General features: G+C 58.6%; 1 protein-coding gene across 1 annotated transcript; it reads left to right on the top strand.

The window, feature by feature from the left end:
- Positions 1-25: 25 nt before the first annotated feature.
- Positions 26-18,143, top strand: VWCE (von Willebrand factor C and EGF domains). The gene is made up of 20 exons (XM_075928412.1): positions 26-304; positions 1,153-1,247; positions 1,684-1,773; positions 2,460-2,588; positions 3,077-3,193; positions 3,342-3,458; positions 4,449-4,577; positions 4,919-5,295; positions 5,378-5,471; positions 5,734-5,816; positions 6,218-6,305; positions 6,830-6,915; positions 7,307-7,424; positions 7,826-7,911; positions 8,315-8,411; positions 8,896-8,978; positions 11,182-11,272; positions 12,776-12,858; positions 13,278-13,368; positions 14,119-18,143. Exons 1-20 carry the CDS (start codon positions 195-197, stop codon positions 14,625-14,627), a joined length of 2,673 nt encoding a protein of 890 aa, XP_075784527.1. The 5' UTR covers positions 26-194; the 3' UTR covers positions 14,628-18,143.
- Positions 18,144-19,924: the final 1,781 nt, after the last annotated feature.

The raw sequence follows: 19,924 nt of genomic DNA, 5'->3' as shown, positions 1-19,924 counted from the left end.
GAAGGCGCGGGGCAGGGCTGGCTCCGGCGCGGGCTCGCACACGCCCGCCGCGGGGAGCGGGGCGCGGCGCCCGGGAGCCCCCAGCCGGGGCCGCGGGGCGGCCGGAGGAGGGGCCGGGCCGGCATGCGGTAGCCCCGGGGCGGGCGGCAGGAAGGCGGCAGGAAGGGGGCTCCGCGCGGGAGGCGCCGCCTGTCATGTTGGCCGGGCTGCTGCTGCGGGCTGCCTGGGTGTCCCTGCTGCTGCTGCCGCCGCCGGGCAGCGCCTACCCCGGCAGGAAGAAGCCGCCCAGCTTCGCGGCGGACAGGTACCGGCCCCGGCTGCACGGCGCGGGGAGGGGCGGCAGGGCGAGCGCGGAGCGTGGAGCGTGGGGGGGATCCGTCCGTCTGTCCGTCCGTTCTGCCTCTGGCCGTCTGTCCCGCACGCCGCGCTGCCCCCTCCCCTCCCAGCGCCTCGCGTCCGGCTGCCCTCGGGGCTGTGAGCGGCGCCTGGCGCTGGGAGTGTCCCGCTGCCCCCGGGGTGCCGCTCGGGGCCCGCCCTCCCTGCTTGTGGGCTCTGCCTCCCCCCGCTGTCTGGGGGCGCCTCCAGTCCTGGATGGGGGGGGGGTAGCGCTCTGCCCTTCCGCGGGAGTCTCTCCACGTGGGAGCGCCGTGCCCCCCCCCCCCAGTGTCTGTCTGTCTTTCCCGGGGAGAGCTCTGCCCGCCCAGCTCGCACCCAGACCTTCCCTTCCACCTGGCTGCCTCAGGCCGGCCTGGGCTCTGGGGCCAATGTTGGATGGGGGGGGGGGGAGGATTGCCTAGGCTGCCCTCCCTTCTGCCCCTCTGCAGTTCTTGCTGGAGCAAGGGGGGGGGGGTGGACCCTCTTCCCCAACCCCCAGCTCACACTCTTGGGGTCCTAGAGGCAGCTCAGGCGGGGCCACAGCCTCATGAAAACAAGGATCCCAGGGAGGGGAGCAGAGAAAGCCAAGGGGCCTCAGCACCCATGTCCTGCTGCCCCCTGGGGCCTTGGGTCCCTGCCCAGAGGAGCCATTCATTCACGCATCCGTGGCAGGAGAAGGGGTGGGAACAGCTGGTCCCTACATCCCCCTGAACCTTCTGTGGGCTTACTCTCCCTATGAAGCCCTGTCCCAGAGAATCTCCTGTTTCTCCTTCCCAGGCGCCGGGTGGGGCCCCATGTTTGCCTCTCGGGCTTTGGGAGCGGATGCTGCCCTGGGTGGATGCCGTCCCCAGCCAGTGGGCAGTGCACCCTGCGTGAGTATCCTGCATCCTCCATGACCCACCACCATCACCGAGTGTCTGCCGCACAGACAGCATCTCCCCATCAGCCTCAGGGGCCTGGGACTCTGCCTCTCCATGGCACAGTCACCACCCTGCTCCCAGGCCTCCCATGGGCAAAATGCCCATTATGGCTCCTGCCCCTCCTCCCATATCTGCAAGGGGCTCTTACTCACCCCCTTCCTTCAAAGATCCATTCCTCCCCAATCACTTCCTTCATGTGCCTCCCAGCAGCCAACGCTGTCCCATGGGATTGACGGCCTGCCTATTCTGCTTGGGGGCTGGGGGGCTCTTTCCAGACAGTGCCTGCTCTTCCCATTGGTCCCCACTAGGCTGGGTGCATTAGAGCTGCCCCTTGTGGAAATGTCGTCCTGTGTCCTGATGGGCCTCTCTCCCGGCCCCTCTCCTGCAGCACTCTGCTCCTTCGGCTGTGGCAGCGGCTGGTGCATCGCCCCCAACGTCTGCTCCTGCCGGGATGGAGAGCAGGGCATCACCTGCCCAGGTACCTGGACCCCCGTGCTGCACACTTCTGGCCCTTTCTCCGCAGCAGGGGAGGGCGCTCATGGGAGAAGGGTGCTCTCTCGGGCTGAGGCTGGGAGGCCATCTTTGCAGAGGGATGTTGCCCAGTTGGGTGGTCACGGGGGGCCTGGGTGAGGAGCTGTAGCCCAGGTGGCACAGGCCAGCTTGGCCCAAGGGCACAGAGGCAAGGGGAGCTGCCCTGCTGCCGGGTTGGGCTGCCCACCCTGCTGCAGCCTAGCATCCCTAGGAATCAGATCCCAGAACTGCCCATCTCCAGTTGGATCCCCACGTCTGGAGAGGGCCTGAATCCACTGGGAATAGCGGGGACGAGGGGTTCAGAGCAGTGCTGAGGCTGCGGGCAGCTGTGTGGATGTTGGTGGGTTCCTGAGCCAGTGTTCTTAGTACGTAACACAGGCCACGGGCTCCACATCCTGAGCCGCTCGCAGCCCCTGCCTCACTGAGCCAGAATCCCAGGCCAGGACTGGGAGGTGCCACCATGCAGTCTGCGTATGGAGAGCCAGAGGGGACCAGCAGCCTCCACTTTCTTTTCCACCAGCGCATCTTCTCCGTTGGTAGGGGGGTGGCAGGGGAGCCCCTGTGCCCCATGACCCTCGTGCTCTCCCACCGGGGCCTGACTTGCCCCTCAGCCTGCTGCCGTGTGTGTTTCAGATCCGCTGGGTGCCTGCGGGGAGTACGGCTGTGACCTCGCCTGCAACCATGGTGGCTGCCGGGAGGTGGCCCGTGTCTGCCCACTGGGTTTCTCCATGGTGGAGACGACCAATGGTGTGCGCTGTACAGGTGAGAGCTCGCCTGCCGTTGGGTGGACCCCTGATCAGAGCCTGGACCCGTGGGCCTGGTTCACTGAAGCAGCAGAGCTACGAAGGGCAGTGAGTGGTGGGGCTGAGTGCTGGCCGGGTACGGGCAGCGATGCAGCCACTGATGAGCAGCTGGGGTGGCAGGGGGTGACCAAGCCACAGGAAGAGGCGGCTGAGCCTGTTTTAGTCTTGGCTAGCGGAGCTGGGTATTTTCACTGTGGCTTGTCCCGCTGGTCACAGGTTCAATCCCCACCAATGACCCAGCCAGCGTTGTTGTGAGCTTCCCCCACCCCTGGCTAATCCCCCAGGGGACAGGCTGGATCAGCAGCATCACTTTCTTCTTACAGCTGATCAGTGGGCGAGGTTGCCCACGTTCCTTCAGCCATACACAGGGTTGGCTGGGTGTTCGGGGGGGGGGGGGGTCTGCTCCTCCCTGGATACTACAGCCAGGGGGGGCCCTTTCTCTCCTAGACATTGACGAGTGCCTGAGTGCCTCCTGCGAGGGGTTGTGTGTCAACACGGAGGGCGGCTTCGTGTGTGAGTGCGGCCCGGGCTTGCGGCTCGCTGCCGACCGTCACAGCTGCCAGGGTGAGTCTCTGGGCCTCAGGCCACAGAACGAGGGGCGAGGTGGGGGGGGGGAGGGGGGGCTGGGCCAAATGTCTGGGACCAGTGCGTGTGGGGAGGGTGGTGCGAGCTCTGAGGGGGGTTGTGGCTGCCTCATCCTTTCCTTTTCCAGATACGGACGAGTGTCTAGCCACCCCGTGCCAGCACCGGTGCAAGAACAGCGTCGGCAGCTACCGCTGCTTCTGTCGCCCCGGTTACCACCTGCACAGCAACCAGCACTCCTGCCTGGGTGAGCCCAACCCTCCTAAGAGGCCTCTTCCCACCCAGCCCCATCTGAGACCTCCCTGCATCCAGTGAGGCTTTAGTTCCAGAGTGCTGACTAGTCAGCAGGACACCCCCAACTCCGGGGGAGGGCTGTGTGTTGGTATCCCCACGCTGCCACCAACAGAGACACTGAGGGGTGAAGGGGCTTCTCCAGGGCCATGCCAAGGGACTGGGGGGAAGGGGGGGGCTCAGTGGCCAGATGTCAGGCCCTCAGTACATGGCAACCACTAGATAGCAGCCAGTGGAGCGGGGCAGATGTTCAGCTCATCCCACGAGGTGGGAGCGTGGGGGGAGGGAGCAGGGGAAATGGCCCCTTAGGCTGAGATTGTTGAGGCTTCTCCCTGAGGCAGAAAGGGGGACCTTGGCCGTTGAGGTCTCTTCAGTGGACAAAACAGTTCCCCACCACATGCTGCCCCCTGTGTCACTGCAGCCACTGGAGCATGGTCCTGCCCATCTCCCCCTGCTGTGAAGGAGGAGGAGAGGGGGCGGGAGGAAAGAGGAGGCTGTGGGGGTCACCAGTGATTGCCAATCTGTGTCCTGGCAGTAGCTAGCAACTCCACTTCCAACCCAGGCCCCCAGAGCTGACAGTTTGAATCTCTTCGTGCTGCCTTTTCAGAGCTGGGGGGAGCTCGGAATCGGATCAGAAACAGCCTTGCCTTTCCCTGAGGCCTGGCATGAGGTGCCCGCCGGCTGCCAGCCCCTGGGGTTATGCCAGGGCGGAAGCCTGTCTCCTGACAAACCTGAGATGTCAGCATGTGGGGCTGGGGTGCCCAATCTGGAGACCCTGGAGAGTGGGCAGGCAGGCAGGGCTGGTGATGAACGCCCCAGCCCGGCCAGCTCTCCCAGTTCCAGCCTTCGTGGCTCCTGCCCAGACCCCAGTGAGCTCCCGGGTCCCCTGCCCGCCCTCCCGGCTGGCCCTGCTGCTAGGTGCTGACCCCTGGCTCTGCCACCCTAGATGTGAACGAGTGCCGCCGGGCCAGCGAGAGGCGCCCCTGCCAGCATGCCTGTCACAACACACTGGGCAGCTTCCTGTGCAGCTGCCACCCCGGCTACCGGCTCAGCGGGGACAGGGTGTCCTGCGAAGGTAAGGGTGGGCCCCGCTCTCCCGCCTCCCCAGGCCGCAGGCCTGCCCCTGCTGCCCGCAGTGGGGAGAGCATGAGGGGGGTGGGGCTGGCTCCTGCCCTGTCCTGTGGGGAAGGGCCGCTTCTGTGGTCAGTCAGAGCGGAGTGGGTGTGGGGGCGGGCCCCAAATCCAGCTGTGGTCCCTGCTTGTGATGTTGGGGAGGTTCTCTGGGGCAAGGGCTGGGTATCTGGGTTCTGTGCCCTGCAGGGCCTGGTCCCATACTCTGGCCATGTCCCGTATCAGTCCCTGCTCGGCTGCCCTGGCTCTCCTCCAACGGCTCTGTCTGTCTGTGTTTCCTTCCAGGCTTCCCGAGAACCATCCCAGCCCCATCTCCCATCCTGCAGTCCTTGCAGCACCCCCCGACTGTGCTGCTGCTCCCTCCTGACTCTGGGGGGGCCCCTCCTTTCCGAGCCCCTGTCTCAGCCCCGAGCCCCCAACTCCCTTCCTTGCCGACCTCCCCCCCTCCCTCATTCCCCTTGTTCCCGGCCGCCATCCCTGGCCCGTTCTCTCCGCTGCCACCGTCACTGCTTCAAGAGAAGGCCCCTTTGCCCTCGCCTCCACCCCCTGCCTTACAGCTGCCCTCCCTCACCACCCCGCCTCCCCCCTGCTGGCACCAGGGGGCGCTGCGGGAGCACAGCAGCCGTTGGCTGGAGCCTGGGTGTCTGCGCTGTTCTTGCGAGGTATGTGCCCTCCGGCTGGGTCCCCGGCTCCCCCCCGCCGTGCTCTGGCCAGCCCCCTGCTAACCAGCTTGTCCTGTGGCAGGGGGGCCGAGTGGTGTGCGAGGCGGAGACCTGCAGGGTGGCCTGTTCCCACCCGCTGCCCCTGAAGGACGGGGGGTGCTGCCCCAGCTGCTCAGGTGAGACCCACCCCCCGTATCTCACTGGATCAGGCCCATGGGATCACTGGGGCCTGGAGGGTTCAGTCCCTGCTGGTTCCTGCCCCCCGTGGGGGTTCTTTTCCTGCCTGGGTGGTGCCCAGCGGGTGAGCTGCATGGCTGCTCCTTGGGGATGGGTGTGGATGCCCTTGGCCCCTGAGGCATGGTGGGACGGTCATGACGTCTCCTCTGGGGCTCACCGTGGAGTAGCCTGACGCTGCCCTTGCTTTGCCGTGTCCCGCAGGCTGTTGGCACGAGGGGGTCGCCCGGGCGGAGGGGGACGTGTTCTCTGTGGCCGACGGGAATTGCACAGTCTGCATGTGCCTGGTGAGCCTTGCGCCGAGTGGGGGGCTGGGCGCTCTGGGGAATGGTGTGAGACTGGGCTGGAGGGATTCCCCAGGGGGCTCGCCTAAACTCCCGTGACATCAGCACGCCGGGTGGCAGGGGCCCAGTGAGGTCATCGGTCAGGTGACTGATTGGAGGCGGTGGCCATGGTGACGTGGCCCTCAGCAGGGGATTCAGAGACAGGAACATGGCCCCTCAGTGGGTCGGGGGCAATGAGGTGATGCCCCTTGGCAGGGGAATCAGCCACGGCAACGTGGCCCCCTGTGGGGCGGGTTGGACGTGGGTTTGAATGAGCACCGAGAGGAGGGGAGAGCTGCCCAGTGCCATGTGTGGCCCAGGGCCCTGGTCTGTCCCTGGCATTCCCTTGGGTTTCTCTCTTCCAGGCTGGCAACATCTCCTGCATCTCCCCTGAGTGCCCTCCGGGCCTCTGCCTCAGCCCTGCCCAGGCCGACTGCTGCTCCTGCCAGCCAGGTGGGTCCCTCAGCAGCTGCATTACCCCCTCACCCCTCAACTCCCCAGTTCTGGAGGCTCCATGGAGCTCTCCGGGCCAAAGAGGACCCCCCTCTGCTGTGCCAATGGGCCCTCCGTTTAGATCAGGGAGGAGGGAGATTTGGGTGGGTGGAGCCCAGCGACTGCCTCGCTGATGGGGTAGCAATAGCTACACAGAGTGTGTGGCCAGTGCTGGGCTGTATGGCCTAGTGGCCAGAGCATGGGATGACAAGTCCGGATTCCTGTATTTTCTGCCCAGCTGGAGAAAGGTAAGCAAGTTGCTGAAGTTCATCGTGCCTCAGTTTCCCTCCCTAGAAGTGAGGAGTGCAAGCCCTGGAAGGGCATGGGCTGGGGGTTGGTGTGAGGCACTTGGGGACCTGCACCCAGGGGGACACGTGTTATTCTGGGCCTGTTTGAAAAGCCAGGGTCCCACTGTGTGATGGTTCTGGCTGGCCGTGTTTCCTGCCACGTTGCTACCAACCACCCCTTTCCTCCCCCTCTTGCAGCAACGTGCGATTTCCACGGGCGCACGTATGTGCACGGAGCCGAGTTCAGCTTGGACGGTGACAACTGTACCACCTGCGTCTGCAGGGTAGGCCTCAGTCCCCACCTTGCCCGGCTCTCCAGCGCAACACAATGGGGGGAGACGGGCCTTGCCTCTAGGGTTCAGTGCCTGCTCACAGGTCGCAGTGGGATGGGCCAAGCCGCACCAGAACTGGGTGCCAGGGAAAGGCACGGCCTGTGGAGGTGCACCGGGCGCAGTGTCACTAGGTTGGGGGAGCACAGAGCAGGCCAGGAGCGTGGGGGGCTGGCAAGAGGAGAGCTCCACGGAGCCGTGGGGGGATGTGGAAAGGGAGAGGGGGCTCAGTCCAGGCTGGAGTCCTCTGTGGGGCAGGGAGGATGAGGAGGGGGAGGAAGGAGACATGAGACGCTGCCCTGCCCCCGTCGTCTGCTGGCTCATGTGTGATGTGTGTCTTCCCCAGGGTGGTGAGGTGGAGTGCTCCTTTGTTCCCTGCCCCGAGCTGGCCTGTCCCCGCCAGGACTGGCTGCTGGCCCCGGGCCACTGCTGCTTCTCCTGCCGGGAGCCTGCACCAGTGTCAGGTGAGAGGCCACACATAGGAGTTGGGGGGGGGTCTGCACGTAGATGTGTGAGGGGCAGGGGTAGGGCTTGGTTTGTGTTGTCATGGGCAGGGGGGTGGGCAAGGCGTGTGTGTGATGCGGGGGGCGTGTGCATCACAAGCAGGGAGGTGTGTGTGTAACAGGGAGCGAGGTGTGTTTGTGTTATGGGCAGGGGCTGGGCACAGCGTCTGTGTGGGAGGGGTGGGCAGGTGTCGGGCTCTGTGTGTGAGTGTCACAGGCAGGGGGTGTGTCTCCCACCCACAGTGCCTTCTGATCACCCTAAGCCCCCCCGACCCCACCCCTCAGGCTGTGCCTGCTGGGCCCCCTGTCCCTCCACTCCCGCCGGCCCCAGTCCAGCACTGAAGCTCTCTCTCCCTGGCCAGGGTGCTTCGTGGACGACAATGGGGTAGAGTTTCCAATCGGACAGATCTGGTCTCCGGGTGATCCCTGTGAGTTTTGCATCTGCCAGGTGACTGAGAACCTGCTCTACTTCACTCTCCTTACCCGTCCCTGCAGCAGGCAGCCCGCCTCCTCTGGCCCCCTCCCTGTGCTACCCAGCGTTGGTGGCCTGCCCTGGCTGGGGCCGGGGGCCGGGGGCCGGAGGCAGAGCACTGTGGTCCCTGGTCAGTGCGTGGTTGGACAGCCCCACTGCTGGGCTGATGTTGAACACTCCACTTTGGGTTCCAGGACCTCACAGCTGTCCGCTGGCGTCGGCCTTGGAGGCCTGCTCATTTAGTGCTGTCCTGCAGCACCCTGTCGGGGGCCCGTGACAGCGCCCAGCATCGATGGGCCAGGGCGGGCGGTGCGGGGCAGAGGGCCGGGGGGTCGGCTGTGCGTGCCGTGGGTTCCTGTCAAGTGCCTCTCTCTTGCAGGCAAACGGCTCGGTGAGCTGCAAAAGGACGGACTGCTTGGAGACGTGTCCTCACCCCATTCAGATCCCTGGCCAGTGCTGCCCAGACTGCTCAGCAGGTACCCAGGCCTGGGCTCCCCTCCCAGGGGTCTACCATCTGTGGGGAGGAGCATAACCCCCGAGAGCCCCTTGCTTCTGGCAATGAGGAGCCACCCTCGCTGAAAACCCAGGGACAGGGCATCTCCCTGTTCCACCAAACAGCAGGCCCGCGGTGCCTCTGCTCAGACAGACGTCAGCCAGGCCACTGAGCGTTCATGGGGACATGGAGACCCATCCTCCTCCCAAAGGCTAAGCAGCCCTCAGATGGAAACAGCTTTAAGTCACCACCAGTGTGTGGCGCTAGCTTTGCCCTGGCGACCCAGCTGTGACTGGCTCTCCCTCCATCCCTTGAGCTACCCTGGCAGCTCTGGATATGTCCCAGACAGACAAGCTCCACCCCTGGTCTCTGCACTCTGCCAGGTGTGCTGTGGCCTCATGGGAGGCGGCTGGCTTTCTGGCGGGAGGTGACACGACTCTGTCTTTCCTTCTCTCTCTTTCCTCAAGGCTGCACCTACATGGGAAGGATCTTCTACAACAACGAAACGTTCCCCTCTGCCCTAGACCCCTGCCTCAGCTGTATCTGCCTGGTGAGAGCACCACCTTCCCTCCAAGCTTGTCTGCCAGAAAGGCCTCTCAGGTCCTAAGCTAAGGGGCTTTGTCTAACCTGGGGCTGCACCTTCAGGGCTAGGTCCCGGGCTGCTACAGATGTGTATAACATGCAGATAGTGGAGGCAGGCACCATGGCTCCCCTGGACCAGGGAAGAGGAGTCTGTGGGGTGAGGCTGTGAGTGCAAGGTGCCATGGGGAGCGGGAAGGGTTTCACAGGGTTGTCATTTGGAAGAAAATGAGGTGAAGACAGGTTTAACCATCCTACCACTGCTGCTGCTGTCCATGGAGAGTCCTGTTGCTCATCCTCCCTGGATGGCTCAGGGTGGAGAGTGGGTGGCTGACTAGATGGCTACGTCTACACTGGCCCCAAATTCCGGAAAAGGGATGCATAGCAGGTAAGTCAGAATAGGGAAATCCGTGGGGGATTTAAATATCCCCCGCGGATTTAAATAAACATGTCCGCCGCTTTTTTTCCGGCTTGGGGAAAAGCCGGAAAAAAGCGTCTAGACTGGCGCGATCCTCCGGAATAAAGCCCTTTTCCGGAGGATCTCTTATTCCTACTTTCAGGTAGGAATAAGAGATCCTCCGGAAAAGGGCTTTATTCCGGAGGATCGCGCCAGTCTAGACGCTTTTTTCCGGCTTTTCCCCAAGCCGGAAAAAAAGCGGCGGACATGTTTATTTAAATCCGCGGGGGATATTTAAATCCCCCACGGATTTCCCTATTCTGACTTACCTGCTTTGCATCCCTTTTCCGGAATTTGGGGCCAGTGTAGACGTAGCCGATGTGAAAACAGGGAAGTTTTTTTTTCTTCTAAATTTTTTGCAGAAAATTTCAGTTTTTCAGTGGGAGTTTGAAAACAGAAATGTTTCGATGAAAAATAAAGCTGCCGAATGTCATGGGAGTTGTAGTTCAGTTGCCTTGTACTCCCGGGCTGCATCTAGACTGGCATGATTTTGCGGAAATACTTTTAACAGAAAAGTTTTTCTGTTAAAAGTATTTCCGCAAAAGTGTATCTAGATTGGCACGGATGCTTTTGCGCAAAAAGTGCTTTTGAGCAAAATCATCCGTGGCCAGTCTAGACGCGATTTTGTACAAGGAAGCCCCGATCGCCATTTTAGCCATTGGGGCTTTTTTGCGCAAAACAGTTCTTCCCTGTCTACACTGACCTTCTTGCGCAAGTAGTCTTGTGCAAGAGGGCTTTTTCCCGAGTGGGAGCGTGAAAGTATTTGCTCAAGAAGCACTGATTTTGTACATTACAAAGTCAGTGCTCTTGTGCAAATTCAAGCGGCCAGTGTAGACAGCTGGCAAGTTTTTTGCCAGTCTAGATGCACCCCCAGTGCCTTCTATGGGCTGGGTTCCGTGGTTGGACTACATCTCCCAAGATGCAACATGGTCTTTCTTGACTTTGGAGGCAGTTGCATCCTGGGGGATGTAGTCTAAGGGAGTCCAGCCCATAGAGAAGAATGGGAACATGAGGCAGTTGATCTAAAGCTTTTATGGGCCAATGCAGGAATATTTTCTAATCAAAATATTTTGACTTTGGGTTGTTCTCTCTTGCTTTTTTTTTTTTTTTCTTTTAATGAAAAATGGACATTTTATACTTTTTGCAAAAAGTTTTGTTTTGTTGAAAACTCAATTTCCTGTGGAAAAGCTGGTTCAGAGGAGAATTTCCCACCAGCCGTAGGCATAACTCACTGGCTGTGTCTACACTGGTATGAATTTCCGGAACTGCTTAAAACGGAATACTATTCCGTTTTCAGTTTTTCCGGAAAAGGAGCGTCTACATTGGCAGGCTGCTTTTCCGGAAAAGCCCTTTTTCCGGAAAAGCGTCTGTGGCCAATGTAGACACGCTTTTCCGGAAAAGACTACTGGGCTGTCTACACTGGCTTTTTTCCGGAACAGTGTTCCGGAATAAGGACTTATGCTCGAGCGGGAGCAGAATAGTTTTTCTGGAATAGCAGCTGATTTTGTACAGTAGAGCATCGTTGCTTTTCCAGAAATTCAAGGGCCAGTGTAGACAGCTCGCAGCTTATTCCAGAAAAGCGGCTGATTTTCCGGAATAAGTGGCCCAGTGTAGACACAGCCCATGTGTTTCCTGCCAGTCGTGGTCTCCCAGTCACCTGCCTGCCTTGTGCTGTGGCTAATGCAGACTCCTAGTGTTGCTGTTCTGTGTCCTACAGCTGGGCTCTGTGGCTTGCTCCCCTGTGGACTGCATCGTCTTCTGTGTGTACCCCTTTCATCCGGAGGGAGAATGCTGCCCTGTCTGTTATGGTAAGTGCTGCAGCCTTGGGGAGGTTTGGAGTTCTTTCCTGGCTGCTTCCAGACCACCATGGGCTTTGACCCCTTCCGATCTCACCATCTGGGGAAGAGGGTCTGGTCTGCTCAGTCCTGTTGGAGTCTGGCAAGTGTCCAGCCTATGGGGAGGCTCCACTGAGCCCAGGAAACCAACTAATTACTTGAGACAAATAAAACAGGGATGGGTGGGATGGTTAAAAGGGTCCCACCAAGGGATCCGGAAGGGGACAGTGGGCAGAACGCCCTGGACAGCACCCTCTGCGCCTCAAAAGCATAGAGAAAGAAACACCAGCTGCATCCTCCCCTAGCAGGTGACTGCACATCAGTGTTGGGTGAAGTGATTCTGCCTTTGTTGTTTGGGTTACAGCAGTGCCTGGAGACCCAGGCTGGGATCAGAGCCCTACTGTGCTACGTCCACACAGCAGCCTCTTCAGGGCAGGGACTGTCCCTACGTAGGCAAGGCAAATAAAGGGCAGGAGTGGGGAAGTGACTTGCCCAATGTTACTCAGTAGAGGCAAGACTAGAACCCAGGCCTGCTGGTGCCCAGACCTGTGCTCTGTCAACCAGACCGCCCCCCTTTGGTACTGTATAGCCTGGCTCTAATCATTACTGTCAGGCAGCGTTTCTCAAACTGGGGTCCGCAAGGGAACTCCAGAGGGTTTACAGGCCCCCTTGATCAGCTTCTTCCCCTTTGTCCCAGGGCCTCCTAGGGCCTGTGCCCAGGTCTTAAGGCAGGCTCCATACCTGCCCTGCTTGTGTGTGGTGCCCAGAAGTGGCCACCAAGTCCTGGCACCCTATAGTGCCGGCTCCGCAGTTCCCATTGGCCAGGAAACGCGACCACTGGGACGGTGGCGGGGGGTGCCTGCAGACATGAGGGTAGTGCATGGAGCCTTCCTGCCTGCCCCTACGGGCTGCAGAGACCTGGCAGCCACTTCAGGGAGCTGTGTTAATTGCTGCTGGGCCCCATATCTCAACCCCTGGCCCCAGCCCTGGAGTCCCTTTCCACACCCAAACTCCCTCCCAGAGTCGGCACCCTTCCTCCCTGCAGCCCGCTCCTGTGTCCCAGCTCAGCCCACTCCTGCACCCTAAACCCTTATCCCTGGCCCCAACCCAGAGCCCTCACCTCCAGCCAGAGCCCTCTGCTCCTGCACCCCAGCCCTCTGCCTCAGAGCAGAGCCCCCTTCCCACACCACAAACCCTCATTCTTGGCCTCAGCCAGAATCCACAACCCCTCCCCAGCCTTGTGAAATCAAGTGAGCAATGGAGGGAGGAGGGATGGAGCGAGCAGGGGTGGTCGTGGAGGCCGGTTTGGATAATGCGTGGGGAAGGGGTGGGATCTCGGTGAAGGCGCAGGGCGGGGTGGAGGGTCCCTGAAAAAATGAAAATCAAACCGAGGTCCTCGGGTTGCTCAGCTTTGAGAGCCGCTGCTGTCACGTTACGGCTCGGCTCTCATCTGGGCCGGGTGTCTCTTCCCTGCAGATTGCAACTACGAAGGCAGGAAGGTGGTGAACGGACAGACGTTCGTGCCGGAGGGTGAGCCCTGCATTCGCTGCACCTGCCAGGTGAGCCGTGCCCCTCGGAGGGGAGGGAGCTGACAGGCATTGCTCTGCAGGGCCTGGGGGAAGGATGGGCATGGGCGTCGCTCAGCATCAGCTACGCTGGGATGCCTCACGTGCCTCTCCAGGGGCTGGTGTGATCTGGGCTGAGGGGATGCTGGGAGCTGCCTGCTGGGAGGCTGGTGTGATATGGGCCAAGGGATAAGGGGTTTGGGATGGATCGGGGGCTCCCCTCTGGCTCCTTTAGCCCAGCAAGCCTGGGCACGACTGAAGGAACAACCCAGCGGGTTGCTGGGTGTGTGGCAGAGCTGCCCAGCTCCCTGCAGTCCCCACAGGTGAAGTTTGTCCTGGCCTGATGGAGAGGCGGGCCGTGCGGATGTCTGCAGGCAGCCGTGTCTCACTCCTTCCTTTCCCCCCTCTCTCAGCTGGGGGAGGTGAGCTGTGAGAAGAGGCCTTGCACCCGTTCCTGCACAGAGCCTTCAGCGCCGCCCGCCGCCTGCTGCCCTGCCTGCCAAGGTAATAGCCCTGCCCGCCTGGCCTCTGCGCCCTTATGCCCCTGGGGTGGGCACGGCCCAGCCTACACAAGGAGGTTTGCCCTTGTGGCAGTGTCACTGTCCTGGCTGAGGGCAGGAGCAGAAACCTGAGGCAGGGCTGGCCCATGACATTTTGGCACCTGAGGTGGGGAGCTCCAATGATGCCCCCATGCCCCCTCGCTTGGGCCAAAACTTTGAAATGTCCCAATTCTCTGGGTCCTAGCAGCGTCCTCTCCCTCACAGTCTGGCACCGGAGGCGGCCGCCTCAGTTCGCCTCATGGCAAGGCCAGCCCTGACCTGAGGTTCTGTGGCCTGAGCTATGGAGCAGGCCCCTTTGGGTAGCAGTGGCAAGAGCTGACTCAGAAGCCCCTGTGTGAGGCAAGGCCACTAGAGGGCCATGGAGAGTGTGGCTGATTCCTGGGTCTTTTTAGTGCCCACATAAGGGCCCTGGGGTGCGAGGTCTCCTCAGTCATCGCTGGGCCTCCAGGTGAGGCTGTAACTGGGTGTTCCTGTCTGGGGTGGGAGAGCCCCCCAGAATAAGGCAGCCCTGTAGGCCCAGCCCCCCTGCCCAAGGGGGTTGTGTGAGGAAGCGCAGTGCTAGGCTTTATGCCAGGGTTCCTGGGCTCCCCAATTTCAGGGCCTTGCCCTACAGAGCTCTGCCCCATGCCCCTGGATGGGTGAACCACAGTCCTGGGGGAGGCACTAATGACAGCCCTGTCTCCATTAATCACAGACACCCCAGTCCTTCTGGAGAGCAGCCCGGTCCCTGTCCAGGTGGACGACGCGGAGCCTGGGAAATCCCTACCCCGCAATCCCAGAGAGAACTCCATGTCCTTGCCCAGGGCCAGCGACTGCCACCTCTGCCCCAGCCCCCCTGGTCCTGCCTCTCCCAGCCCAGAGCGCCGGCTCCTCGCAGGAAGGAACGTGATCCCCCAGGACGCTGGGCCCGTGAACACACCTGGGCCCCTTCCCTCCAGGCCTGGCTCCTTTGGATCTAGTACGGCTCCCCCGGGGCCTTCCCTGCCCCCTACCGTTCTGATGGAAACCTCTGGACCCACAACAGCACCTCCAAGCCCTGATCAGCCCCCTTCGTCTGCCTCCGCAGGGCCTAGCACTGCCCCCCTGGCCCTGACGCACAGCCCCAGCGTGGTCCCGGCTCCTCAGAAGCATTCCACGCTCCCCTCCAAGGGAGCGGAGCCATCCCCGCAAGGGGAGAGCACGCCCAGCCGGCCAGCTCCGTAGTGCCCCTCACCAAGGGGACGGGGTGCGCTCCCTCTGTTGCAGCCGTGTGAGGAGGAGGAAGCTGGCAGCAGCACCGAGTTTAATGCAATGGGGTGTGGGCGGGAGGGAACAATTGCTTGTTCTGAGCAATGTGCATGGGAAGGACGGCTGCCTCTTCCCCGGCCTGTGCCCCACCCGCTCCCTCCCTGGATCCTGCCGGATAGAAGGTGCCTCAAAGGGCCACACCAGCTACACAGCCCGCTGGTGGGGAGGAGGTGGCATGGCCCCGCTTTGGCTGCCTGAGCAATACCAGCTGATGAGGGGAGCCATGATGCCGCTCGGGGAAGACGGGCGGCTCAGCTGAGATACATGCGGTTTTCCGGGTACGTGTGAGCGGCCTGCCTCCCTGCAGCAAATGTAGAAGGACATGGAAGGACCCAGCTCCCCGTGTTGGATGGGACATGCTCACCTGGTCCCAAGGGGTGATCCCTGGGCAGTGCTCCTGCGATAGATGAATCTCCCTACCTTCTGGGTGGTCCCTGCCTCAGCCAGGTCCAGGGCCCCTGGCTGTGGATCCCCAGATCTCCTGTCACTTCTTATAGACTCTTGTTGAAACCTTAGGACTGAGGTTTCAAAACTTCCAAAGGAATTTGAACACCCAGTCCACACCTGGGGATCCAGTGCCCCTGGCCCGCTTTGCAAGTCCTACCCTAGATTCCTTGGGACTGCTGGGGAGCCTCATGGCCTACCCTGCTGGACGGGGCTGGGTAGATTTCCCAAGCAGGTATCTGATCTCCCATCAGGACCAGCCTTGCCCGGTCGCTGCCGAAGAGTAGTAAAGATTTCCCTACTCACCCACACGGTCCCTGCTGCCACCTACAGCTGCCTGGGCAAACTGGATGGGCCCTGCAGCCCTCAGGCTGATCCCTCAATGGTGGAGTTGAGGGATCTCAACAGGAGGTGGCAGGTTCTTCCTCCGTGTCTCCTCAGCCAGCCCTGCATGTGGCTCCGCGTGCAGCAGCCCATCTCTGCCGCAGGAGGGGCCGCAGGTGTCTGATGTGAAGCGGACACGAAGCAGGGAGCCTATGGCTGTCCTTTCCTGCTCCCCTCAAGCAACTTCACTCAGCTCCTGGCGAGGAGCGGGGAGAGGATGGATCCCTGTGGGAGCCCGTAGCTGGGAGCAGGTGTCCTTGGTACAGCTTGGGAGGAACAATCTCCGGGCCTTTCCCCTGTGCAGAGGGAGCTCACAGTCTCTGCTCATTGCTCTGCGATGGGTGAAGGATTCCCAGTTCAAGCCAGTGACTAAAGTCCTTTCACTGAGTTAGTCATGCCAGCTGCTGCCACTGGGTGCCGACACAGGCTGAAGGATTTCCTTGGGGACTCCCCTGGGAGGGACTCAAACCCACCCATGGCCTCCTGGCTTCCTGCAGCCGCTGCCTGTGTGCTGAATGGGACAGATAAGTCCCCTCTTGCATCCAGGTCTGTGGCCACCCCCTCAGGCACCTGCATCTTCCCTCTGCCTGCCCAATTGCAGGGTGTGGGCTCACATGTCTGCACCTTGGGCCCACAGGCAAGACAATCTGCTGAATACAGAGACCTGAACCCTCACTTCTCTTGCAGCACCTCGATCGCCCCTGCTGGGCCACACCAGCAGCCTTGTTCCAACCCCAGCAGCACCCCCGGTTGCAGGATGGGTAATTTATTATTTATTTGCATTGTGGTGGCATTCAGGAGCCCTACCCAGTCATGGACCAAGCCCCTTGGAGGCAGAAGCTGCACTAATTCAGAATGGAGGGTCAGGCCCTGTGAGTGGACTTAAGATCAGAGTCTAGTGGAGATAGTGCTGTGATTAGCAGTGGGGGCCACACTAAGGTCAGGGTTCGCTAAGATTGTAGTTGAGCTTGGAGCTAGAACAGGGGTTGGCAATAAGTTTTCATGGGGGGCACCCCAAGATTTTGGTAAGTGGTCAAGGGCCATGCTTTTCTATGGAGGGGCTATGGGGTCTGGGATGGAGGTTGGGTGCAGAAGGGAGCTCGGGGTAAGGGACTGGGGTGCAGGAGAGGGTCTGAGGGAGTTTGGGTGAAGGAGAGCTGTGACCTGAGGTGGGGGATTAGGGTGCAGGAGAGAATTCTGGCCTCAGGGAGGGGTGTAGCAGGGGAGGCAGGGCCTGGGAGGGAGTTGTGATTTGGGGTGGGGAGGTGCAGGGGGTTAGTGTGGGGCAGGGAGTTGGGGAGCAGGAGGAGCTGGGATGCCAGAGTCAGGCTCTGACTGGGAGATAGTTACAGGTGGGTCTCAGCCAGCAGCCAAGCGGGACCCTCAGGCAGGCTCCCTGCCTGCAACCGCTCCAGGCTGATCCACATGCCCCCTAAGCTCCCCAATGCAAGGCCTGAATGCAAAGGTCGTGAAGGTTTATTTCTACTCCATGGTAGTGAAAAATGCCCACTATTTCGAACATTCGTTTTGATTAAAAAATAAGACCCTTGGTAAGCAAAACTGGGCACGTTTTCACTTTTCTTAAAGCAAAAATGATACATTTTGGAAATAAAAACCATGTAAGATCAGAATTGTAGTGTTTCTTTCAGACAGAAATCAACTTTTGATGAGAAAGGGGGATGTTTTAGGATGTGAGTATCCCTTTTGTGAAAATGGCCAGGCCTGGAACATCCCCCCCCCCGATATTTGTGTGTCTGATACATGGTGTTTTTACACAATGCGCTAGGAGCCTGTGAAACTCATTGGCATAAGAAAACTTTGAATCTATAAGAATGGCCATACTAAATCAGACCAAAAGTCCATCTAGTCCTGTATCCTGTCTTCTGACAGTGGCCAATGCCAGATGCCCCAGAGGGAGTGAACAGAAACAGGTAATCCAGTGATCCCTCTCCTGTCATCTATTTCCAGCCTCTGACTAAGAGACGGTGGAGACACCATCCCTATCTATTTTGGCTAATAAGTATTGATGGTTCTAACCTCTGTGAATTTATCTCAGTCTTTCTTGTACCCTGTTGAAGTCCTGGTCTTCACAGCCTCCTCTGGCAAGGAGTTCCACAGGTTGACTGTGTGCTGTGGGAAGAAAAACTTCCTTTTGTTTTAAACCTGCTACCTACTGATTTCATCTGGTGACCCTTAGTTCTTATGTTACTAGCCAATTAGCCCCTCAAGATAGGATTTTCAGGTCTCTCCTCCACGTCAGTCTTTTCTCCTGAGCCTCCAGTCTCTCGCTCCGTTTCTCTCTCTCAGCTCTCCTCTGCCTTCTGCCTCTCTCTCTCTCTCTCTCTCTTTCTCTTCTCCCCCTCCTGCCTCTCTCTCTCTCTCTCTCTCCGCTCTCCTCTGTCTCTGTTGGGGATGAACGCTTGCCCAGGCCCCACCCCCTGGGCGTGTATGTCACCACCCTACCCCCCTTCGCTTCCCATCATGGTGCTCGGCTGACTTCTGTGCCACTCAGCCAGGCCGCTGTGGGGGAACAAGTGGTGCAAGCAGCCATTTGGGCCCCACACTCCCCATGCAACACCCCCGTGCTGCATGGGGAGCACAGACCCCAGACGGTCGCTTGCTCCTGTGCGGCGGCCCAGCTGAGCGCCACGGTGAGAGGGAACAGCCAGCATTTCAGTGTTACAGAGTCACAGACATTGGGCTACTATATATATGATGGTAACAAGTAAACAACTTTTCCCTATTCTCTTTCTCTATATCTGTCATGAATTTATAGACCTCTATCATATTCCCCTTTAGTCTCCTATTTTCTAAGCTGAAAAGTCCAAATCTTTTTAATTTTTCTTCATATGGTTCCCGTTCCAAACCCCTAATAATTTTTGTTGCCCTTTTCTGAACCTTTTCCAATGCCAATATATCTGTTTTGAGATGAGGTGACCACATCTGTACGCAATATTCAAGATGTAGGTGTACCATGGTTTTACATAGAGGCAATAAGATATTTTCGGTCTTGTTCTCTCTCCCTCTTTTTAATGATTCCTAACATTTTATTTGCCATTTTGACTGCCGCTGCACATTGAGTGGATGTTTCAGAGAACTATCCACAATAACTCCAAGATCGCTCTCTTAGTAGTTATAGCTAAATTGGTGCCCATCATATTGTATGTATAGCTGGGATTGGAAAAAATAATGTGCATTACTTTGGATTTATCAACATTAAATTTGATTTGCCATTTTGTTGCCCAATCACCAAGTTTTGTGAGATCCTCTTGAAGCTCTTCATAGTCTGCTTTGTTCTTAACTATCTCGAACAGTTCAGTATCATCTGCAAATTTTGCCACCTCACTATTTTCCCCTTTCTCCAGATTATTTATAAATAGGTTAAATGGGATTGGTCCCAGGCGGACCCTTGGGGGACACCACTAGTTACCTCTCTCCAATCTGAAAACTGACCATTTATTCCTACCCTTTGTTTCCTGTCCTTTAACCAGTTATCAATCCATGAGCAGACCTTCCCTCTTAGCCCTTGACAACTAACTTTACTTAAGAGCCTTTGGTGAAGGACCCATGTGAAAGGCTTTCTGGAAATCTAAGTATACTATAGTCACTATATCCCGCTTGTCCACATGTTTGTTGACTCCCTCAAAGTACTCTAGTAGATTAGTTAGGCATGATTTCCCTTTACAGAATCCATGTTGACTTTTCCCCCAACAAATTATGTTCATTTATGTGTCTGACAATTTTATTCTTTACTATAGTTTCAACTAATTTGCCTGCTACTGATGTTACTCACTGGTCTGTAATTGCCAGGATCACCTCTAGAGCCCTTTTTAATTATGGGCGTCACGTTAGCTATCTTCCAGTCATTAGGTACAGAAGCTGATTTAAAGGTTAGGATACAAATCACAGTTAATAATTTCACATTTGAGTTCTTTCAGAATTCTTGGGTGAATGTCATCTGGTCCCGGTGACTTGTCACTGTTAAGTTTATCAATTTGTTTCAAAACCTCCTCTAATGACACCTCAGTCTGGGACAATTCCTCACATTTGTCACCTAAAAGGAATGGCTCAAGTTTGGCAATCTCCCTAATATCCTCAGCTGTGGAGATGGAAGCAAAGAATTCATTTAGCTTCCCCGCTATGACTTTAACATCTTTGAGTGCTCCTTTAGCATCTCAATTGTCCAAGGGTCCCACTAGTTGTTTAGCAGATTTCCTGCTTCTGATGTACTTAAACATTTGCTATTGCCTTTTGTGTTTTTTGGCTCGCTGTTCTTCAAATTCCTTTTTGATTTTTTTTATTATATTTTTACACTTAATTTGACAGAGTTTATGCTCCTTTCTATTTTTCTCAGTGGGATTTAACTTCCACTTTTTAAATGATGC

This window comes from Pelodiscus sinensis, chromosome 4, assembly GCF_049634645.1.
Source record: "Pelodiscus sinensis isolate JC-2024 chromosome 4, ASM4963464v1, whole genome shotgun sequence".
NCBI classification, from domain to species: Eukaryota; Metazoa; Chordata; order Testudines; family Trionychidae; genus Pelodiscus; species Pelodiscus sinensis.
Note: the sequence above shows the minus strand (reverse complement) of the source record. Positions and strands in the feature narration are given on the sequence as shown.